The sequence below is a fragment of the Megalops cyprinoides genome, chromosome 9 (genome assembly GCF_013368585.1).
Source record: "Megalops cyprinoides isolate fMegCyp1 chromosome 9, fMegCyp1.pri, whole genome shotgun sequence".
NCBI classification, from domain to species: domain Eukaryota; kingdom Metazoa; phylum Chordata; class Actinopteri; order Elopiformes; family Megalopidae; genus Megalops; species Megalops cyprinoides.
This window is the reverse complement of record NC_050591.1, coordinates 15,096,634-15,105,409: the sequence shown is the minus strand read 5'-3', so window position 1 is coordinate 15,105,409 and position 8,776 is coordinate 15,096,634. Positions and strand designations below refer to the sequence as shown.

General features: G+C 42.1%; 1 protein-coding gene across 1 annotated transcript; it reads left to right on the top strand.

The window, feature by feature from the left end:
- Positions 1-2,949: 2,949 nt before the first annotated feature.
- Positions 2,950-8,271, top strand: il10ra (interleukin 10 receptor, alpha). Its single transcript, XM_036537128.1, has 7 exons — positions 2,950-3,168; positions 4,543-4,663; positions 4,830-5,014; positions 5,310-5,455; positions 5,970-6,147; positions 6,663-6,778; positions 7,187-8,271. Exons 1-7 carry the CDS (start codon positions 3,099-3,101, stop codon positions 8,141-8,143), a joined length of 1,773 nt encoding a protein of 590 aa, XP_036393021.1. The 5' UTR covers positions 2,950-3,098; the 3' UTR covers positions 8,144-8,271.
- The last annotated feature ends 505 nt before the right edge of the window (positions 8,272-8,776 follow it).

The window sequence follows — 8,776 nt, the reverse complement described above, 5'->3', positions numbered from 1 at the left end:
GGACCCAGAGGAACTCAGTGAAGGGACGGGTCCACGCCCACCGGTGTGAAGCTTTGTCTGTGGGTTGTGGGCACCTAATGAAGCAGAGGAAGATGAAAAGAAACGGAAGGACAGCTCACAGGCAGAGGGGGCAGGGTTTTGTGGCAAGCAGAAACCATGCAGTCCCTCCAGCAGCAGCTCCTTCCCTGAGCTGTTGCAGTAAATATCCAGCTATATAAATGAACATTGATTAAATCAATGAATAAAATGTGGGCTATTTAAGGCTCTTTCTGCAAAAAGGTGTCAGTGAAGCCAATGAATAATAAAGTAATAATGTCTTTTCTCAGTCAAATCAAGGAAAAAATATGGAAGTTGACAGTGAGAAGCCCCAAGATTGCATTATTGTGAAGATCCAAGTGAACAGTGATGGAGAGTCTGGCATCAATGGCATCACATCAGAGGGGGACATGCCCTTGGAGCATAGCACTCAAACCCATACTTTCTCAAATTACAAAAAAATACCCTTCAGCCTCAGTGTCCAGATTGGTCCTATTGGTGTCAGAAGGCATTCTGCATTTAATAAAATAGAATCAGTCACTTGTTTCGGTCAACATCACCAGGTTTCATCCTCATATCAGTATCAGTGCTGAAATCAGGGTGGATGGTATGACTCAGAATGCAAGTTAACATTAAGAGCACTAGTGGTGAATTCTGTTGTCATCTCTGTTGTAGATAAGGCCCTGCGATGTGGAGGCGATGACCTAAGTCTACGCCAAATGCATTTTAGTAACACACCAAAACCAAACCATCAGATCCATTGATATTAAGTCTGAATAAAAGTGTATGAATAAAAAATAATAATAAAGGTCAAATAACAGCTAATGATTAAATTCAGATTAAAATGAACTTCTTAAGTCTTCATTTTGACCATGGTTTAGAAACTTTCCCTGCAAATCCCATGCTTATCATTTAGAGGCTGTTATGTTAAGATAAGAACAGAAAAACGGAAAAACACAGTTCTGGCTTAGCCTTAATTTCTTAAATGCCACAACAGGCATCTCACTCCACAAAGTCTGTGAAAGTTAGTAAAAAGTCAAGACTTGAGAAATACTTTCTTCCTCAATATGTACGATATTTCTAAACAGGCGACAGGTACACCATTTTGTCACCACAGAGTCAACTCCCACTTCCGGCCTCCATATATATACTATATTCAGTATGTGACTGTTCTGACCCCTCTTCCACTGAGTCACACGTGCAATACTACAACTGGACTTCCCAGAACTGAAACACCTGCCCATTGCAGAGAACATGCTTTACCAAGATGCTGCCACCAAAGAGAACCAAATGAGAGTGAAAACTGGTGTAAAGATAAGGGGTGAGGGCACTCTCCATCTGAATGGTAAGAGAGGCAACTGGTTTTCTGTGACAGGAGGTTTCACATTACAGAAGAGGATTCCTGACGGGCTTTTCAAAACACTTAAAGACTAGATTAAAGGTCAAAATAAAGACATGAAATTACTGTCTGACTGATCTGATGGAGGTCTGGTATTGGCTGTGTCCTGCTTTGCTGTTATCTCATGGTTAATGTGGACAAGAGCCGTTTTCATGGCCCTGACTCCTAGATTCACTTCCTCTGGTCTGTGGATGCCACCACAGCTGCCCTTGTATTAACTGTGTTCACCGAAATAAACATGCTTCCTCTGAAGAAAAAGGTAAACACAGGACACAGCACACAATATAAGCAAGCACACACCAATCCACACATACACACAGACACAGTATTAACAAAAACTCACATGCATGTACACATATTTTGAATATTAACAAGCACACACAAACACACACACACACAGTCAGAAGTGTTAGGAATAAAATGTTGGTATAACATAGGGACTTAAGATGAGAACAAGACATTCAGCCCAGTTAGGCTAATTTATAGCTGTTATAACTGTATGAAGCCTGGTCTTAAACATATAATAAATATAATGAAATATAATTAAGTTAGTTTTGAATCATTCTAAATTTCAGTTATATTTATATAACTATAACTTTATACAAAAAGTTTTAAAAGACTGGTATAATCTCCTGATTAGACTTAATGTTAAAAGGAAAACAGCTAGGAGTATAATCAAACCAAACCAGAGCTGCTGCTCACAGAACCTCTTAGTTGAAGCGGATGGGTTACAATCTAATAAACCTTTGAGTCTAACAATCTATGTTCAGTCATACAAATAAGTACTTTACATGAATTATAAAACATACTTATTTTACCACAGCTCTTTTATAGGGAAAAATGCTACATATGCTTTACAGTAATTGTACACATACTTATTAATAGATGTAGCTGTGCATGTGACTCTACGCACATAATGAATTTGAAAGATGACACAGCAACGGGGATGCAACACCGTTTACATAAGTAATTTAACTCAATTATTATTATACACACACACACATACACACGGACAAACACAGTTACTCACACTCACTTTGACGTGCATGCAAACACATACACATGCACACCACATTGACCAGTAATATACTCAGCATAATAATGTGCTGCCTTTGAGGGGCTGCAAAAGCAAGATGGCTAATGGCTGAACATCAATTTACATGACAATCCTACATACTACCCACATGAGAGAGAGAGAGAGAGAGAGAGAGAGAGAGAGAGAGAGAAAGAGAGCAGAAGGCAATGAGAATGAAAGCAAGACTGAGACTGAGTGGGTGAGCGTGCGTAGGCGTGTGACGAACAGGAAACTCATGGGCTGTGACGAGAGAGGGGAGGCAGAGCAGGAAGGTAAAAGCTCCACACAGCCTCACCGCCGCACATATAGGAAACCACACAAGGGAAATAACATCAGAGTTTCGCTTTAGAAACACCAGGGCCAGGAGAGCCACCTCTTCATAGGTTAGCAACTCCACCGATCAGTCTAAACTGTTCTCTGCCTTTTTGTTCTGTTGCCCTGACTATCTGACAGGCAGCTCTGACACTGGTTATTGCACTCTGACCCTGGGACAGTGAATGGATAAAGTGACCATAGGAACTGGGCATCACTAGCAAAGAGGTCTGCAGCAAGAAACAAAGAAAAAGATGCTGGTTTTATAAATGAAAGATGGATTACAGATCATGGATTTGCACCCTTGTTCTGGTCCTGTTCTTCTCACCCTGGGAATATGGAGCAGGTAAGATCATATATAGTACCCCTTCTCAAGTTGCTCTGAACGAAATAATGTATTTCAGGATTAAGTATGTTTTACTTTTTCTGTTATTATACACAAGACAGACTTTTTGTGTCTTCTGTAAATAACGCTTCAAGCTACCTGTTAAATGTCTTTCTTAAGAGTTGAACTTTGCGGCTGATCTCATTTACCGGGCGTATGTGTAATCACGTATGGCTGGTAACCGAGAGTACCTGACAGCGGCGGAGTGGTAGGAACGTTGTCGGCAACTTCGTAAAATTCACGCGGGACGGAGTAAGCGGACGCGGTGTAATTTCCCCAGCGAATTCTCACGGATTTCGAGAGGAAGAACCCCGTTTGTTTGAATTTATGTCAAATTATGGGGCGCTCCATCACCCCTGTTCCGTCACGTCACTCTTATCTAGAACAGAATACAACAGAACAGAAAAGAAAGCGGTCAAAATCCAATCTAGAGGATCTGTAACCGCAATATAGGATTTCTTCACAGACTTTTCAAAGTACTCGTCTTCCAGTCATGTATAATACACCGTCGGGAATCCAGTTACAAATTCCTTTAACCACAATGTAAACACGTACTCCTCTGCTCTGTTTAAATAGACATAAAGTCAAAAGACGGAAAACTGGAGTTTCGTGCTTTTATATCTTGAAGTTCGGGAGAGGACTCCTTTTATTGTTTTAGATGAAGCGCAGAACTTTCAAACTATTACATTAAAAATAAATTTCGTACACGTTATATTTAGTATCAGGAGTTAACATATGCGTTAAAAGAATAAATTATAAATGACGCTGGTGTTCGATTAGTACCTGTTTGAACTCTTTGTGAGCTTCAGTGTGGTAAAGATAGTCCATGTTGGAACAACATTTTACCTAGCTGGAATATAACTGCATTCATCAGACAATAAATTATACAGAAACCTTGATTGTCACATGACTTAATAACTGCAGGGGATTTACAGCTGATTCAGCATTAACGGCAAAGTCAGGGAAATACCACATTAACACACATAAACTTTCTTATCACTTCCCTGAGAAATGCAAACAGAGGAGATGAAACTGAACTGAAATTGGAAATCCCATTTAAGGCCTCCCACCCCACCCTACCCCCCAACAGGTGTTAACAAAATATCAAGTCTTTTCTTTAATGTTATTTGAAGAGGAGGATTTTCAGAGAGTGTCAGAGAACATATGCTCATGTGTGACAATGAATATTAATGATGTAGGTTTTAACAAAAAATTAATGTCTTTGTGTTTTTGTAGAGGGCATTTGGGTGTTAGGGGGTTTTCAGAGGGTGCTGGAGACCTGCATCAGTTTGATAATGTGATATTTAAAAAATGATCTCTTCCTCCATGTCTCAGGTCACAGCCTAGCAGACACCAGCAATGTGACTGTGGTCATGTGGGACGGCGAAGTGACAATTACCTGGGTTCCCCCTGTGGGGGCCCCACCATTGGCTCATTACAAGGTGACTACTGCAAAGTGAGTGACCATTTCTGCCTCCTACCTCATTCTCTGGCTATCATAAACAGCAGTCAGGGCCATGAGATGAACAGCATTGATGTATACAGAACAAATGCACAAATATTACTCTGTACTACATATCTAACAGAAATGTGAAATTAAGTGTGTTTGTTTTGATGTGTAGGTACACAAGAACTTCATTAAATTGGACCGTTGTGCCTGGCTGTGAGTTTACAATGCTGAACAGCTGCAAATTGACTGACGTCATCACCGATATCAAACATTATTATGTGGCTGAGGTTCGACTGGCCACCAAGCAGAACACATCAGAGTGGAAACTAAGAAGTCCCAGGTTTACCCTGAAAGACAGTAAGTATCCAAAGTCCTCTTTATGTGCTTTCATGATACTGTACGGCTGAACCCATAATGTCTGTACCACTTCTCAATCCCCATTCAGTCCCTCCTTATTTACCTACTCCTCTCTTTCACTTTCCCGGTCTTCTTCTTTCTCTGTCTTCTTCTCTGTCACCTCCCAGTTCCTTTCTTTCTCCTGCTCCTGTTCCTCTCTTCCATCCCACCTCTGTGGTCCCTCTTCTCTTTTCTATCTCTCTGTCCCTCCCACTCAGGAATAGTCACCACTCTTTCTGGTTTCCCTGTCCCATAGGTCAGCTGAAGCCCCCCGTTTTCACCTTGTCTGTGAGCCCCACTTCAGTGAAGATCAGAGTTCACAGGACACCAGCCCTGGGCGCTGTCTTCGGCCATGGGCTCAAATACCTCTACTACCTGCGAGAGAAAGGCATGGACAAGGAGGTAAAGTAATTTGTCAACACATCATAGTGAAAGCAATGGCAACAAGGTATCTGAAACTAGAAGTTTCTATATGCAGCAATCATGCATCATACTCAGTCTGAATGCAAAAATTCCCTGGATTTGTTTTTTTAATTCCCTGCATTTATTTTTTGTTCATTACACCTACCATCATGGAAGAAAACTGACAACATTAGTATCTTCAGTATATCTTTAGATAACATTACTGGGGCATAATTTGCATTAGACATGTGTTGTCTTGTGTTCTGTGGCTATTTTGTACATGTTCATGGTGTACAATGTTCTTAACCCCACTGTTTAATACCTCATACTGAGCATTTCAATCACTGTTCCAATGATCAGTGATTCAACGATCACTCTGTGTTTGTTATTCTGACTGGCTCAGATATGTTACATGCTCTTTCTGGACCAATCAGTGTGTAATGCTGTGGGGACCCACAAAACTGAAACATTATGACCGAAATCAGCCTCTCACTGTTTGGTTTCTGGCTTACAGTGGAATGTGACTGAGCAATGGGAGGAATATAAAAATGGGAGAACGGTAGAAGAAAATGAGGAGTTTAAGCACCTGCAGTGGGGACAAGAGTACTGTGTCCGTGCAATGGTGAAGTTCGAGATGGGAATCGCTGTAAGCCAGATGTCCCCGGAGCAGTGCATCATTCTGCCAGAACCAGGTATTACACATGTCTGCTCCCCACCCCAGCAGTGTCTGGGTTCTGTTTTGACTGTTCCAGTACAGGTTATAGGTTCTTGTGTCTGTACTTTGTTTTGTCTGAGCTTCTTACTGTGCATGCTCTATACATCTCCCACTGACAGCACACACCACATACTGCAGCTATGGCCTCTATTCTGCCCAACTGTCATGCACAGTATTCATAACTTTGAGGAGTTGACTTGGACAAGATTTGTCACTTTATGCAATTAAATGAGCTTTGTAGTCAATGAAATCCACAGAGAATGATGTGAATGTCAATAATTACTTCCTGAAGGTCAGGCACAAAATAGATGGTTAAGTTGCATAGACAACTATTGTTTGAACTGAATCAATGCTTGTGCATGAATGTAATACAAAAGTTTGTTGGTCAAAGTTAAGGTCATGATTGAATTCATGTTAATGCTTTGCTAATGGATTACCTGTCTGGTGGCTAGGAATGCCACTCATTGTTTCTTATCTCGCCTGCTGTGGTAGATTGGTACAGACCCATGGTGTTGACCTTCATTGCCCTGGGTGCTCTGGCAGCCCTGGCTTCACTAGTTAAACTATGCTGCTTCCTGAAGCGTCCAGAGAAACTTCCCAGCACACTGGTGAGTAGCTTGCAACCTGAACTTATAACACTCATCATCACACAGTACTAAATCAAGTAATGGACTTGATTGATATCAAATTAGCCGACTGTCTTTCAGAGAACTCACAGAAAGGAGTAAGATCAGGAATGAAAGAGGAAGGGATTAATGAAATGGAAAAAGGAGGGTGGGGGGTGCACCTTGATATGTAATAATGAGGTAGAATTTCGTTCTCTATTTTAGATGTCATATGTTTAACCGGGGGGGAGGACAAAGTTTTGTATTCTCTGAACTTTCTGTTTCACTTTATTCAAATTGGAAATCCCATACATCATGTGCTGTATGCAGTTATAACTACTGCCTGTTTTTAACCTGCTATACTGAGTCATTGTACAGCAGTCAGTGAGGGATTATTTTTCTTTACTTTAGAAATCCCCCGGGAGTAACTGGCACCCCCTGAGTTTGAATGAGGTCCCTGTGGAAGTGGTGATGAACAAGGGATGGCTCCTGACAAGCCAGAAGACTGAGGGGAAGGGTGGAAAGATGGCAGAGAAAATGAGGATGGCAGAGAAAGAGGAAGGAGAGGAAAGGAGAGGCAGCATGGATAGCGGAGTGAGCATGGACCAGCCCTCATCAGAAAAAGACGGAGAGGAAGGCAGAAGCGTGATGCGGCAGCAGGAGGACAGTGGCTGTGGGAGCCTCGGAGAATCTGACAGCAATAGCAGCAACATCAGGGGAGTGTCTGGAGAGCTCCCCCTGCTGGACGGGAAGAATTCCAGGCATGGTACTCAACAGAAGGAAGGCAGCGGCATGGGTGTGGGATGTCAGTACAGTGGAGCTCAGAGTATGGAGGGGAAGGATTATGAGCACCCACCTGAGGTTGAGGTAGTGATGGGGGATGGATACCGCTGCCAGATACCATCTTTTGTGGCCATCCAGGCCAATGAGAAAGAAGAGGCCAGAGCGGAAACCCCCAATGACACGGACAATAGCATAGTGATTGCCGTGGGGTACAGACCTAGTCAACCAAGCTGTGTGTGTTCGGAAAAAGGGATTTGTTTCTGGTGCCAATCTTCAACAACATCTCACACCACGAATGAGAATTCTATGTGCAGCTATCCCACTACTAACACCAGTGACCAATTCCCTACATGCTCAGTAAGTTGCGTGCCAGACAGCTACCCGGAAAAGAACAGTCTCCAGACCGAGGTAGAACTGAGGCAGAGAGACACATCACTCTTATCTCACGTATATTCTACAGACTCTAGTGAGTGTGCCCCACTTCTGATCTCTGTACCACAGCTGCCCCTTCTGTATGAAGGGCTGCAATGCAGTGCGAATGCTCTTTCTCTGTCACTGCAAGATGCTGAGCTGACCTTTGGTTGACTGATGACACCCTTTCCAAGGAAGCAGTTATGAACACAGAAGGCTGTGAAAGCTATAAAAGCAAGCCCAGCGGGAAGGATGACTGTACCCATCAAACCTCTTTGTGCCTCAGTGCAGAGAACACAAGCCCTGGGTGAAACCTACCTCACAAAGCTAGTTTAGTGTACACTTGTTGGTAGAACTGTCTGATTGTCAATTTTTTTTTTTAAGTTACACTTTCTTGATAGTTCAGACACTTGAAAATGTTACACACATATGCTGGAGATTATAGTTGAATGAGTGAAATACAAAGGCACAAGTTGTCAGACTTGAAGCTGACAGTATTTATCTTTTAGGGGTCCCAAAGACATTAGCAGGCACTGTCATGTAACCCCCCCCCCCCCCCCAGTCTCCCCTTTCAACTGACAAAATGTATACTGAAATGAAATGTACTGTATGTGGATGGCAACACTGACACAAAGTCATAATGCACAGAAGAAGTGTAAGGCAGATATTCAGTGTTATTTTAGCCCATCATAAAATAATTTTGGTATTTACATCTTTACTGGGACAGAATGTCCGTTTGTAATTTTTTCTTCCTCTGAGGTTATTATACATATGAAGTGGTAACACCAGCAGACAAAAAAAAAATGA

Coding starts and splice junctions, on each gene's coding strand:
- il10ra (XM_036537128.1), top strand. CDS start 3,099: ATGGATTACAGATCATGGATTTGCACCCTTGTTCTGGTCCTGTTCTTC. Junction 3,169..4,542: donor ACCCTGGGAATATGGAGCAG/GTAAGATCATAT, acceptor TCCATGTCTCAG/GTCACAGCCTAGCAGACACC. Junction 5,456..5,969: donor AGAAAGGCATGGACAAGGAG/GTAAAGTAATTT, acceptor TCTGGCTTACAG/TGGAATGTGACTGAGCAATG.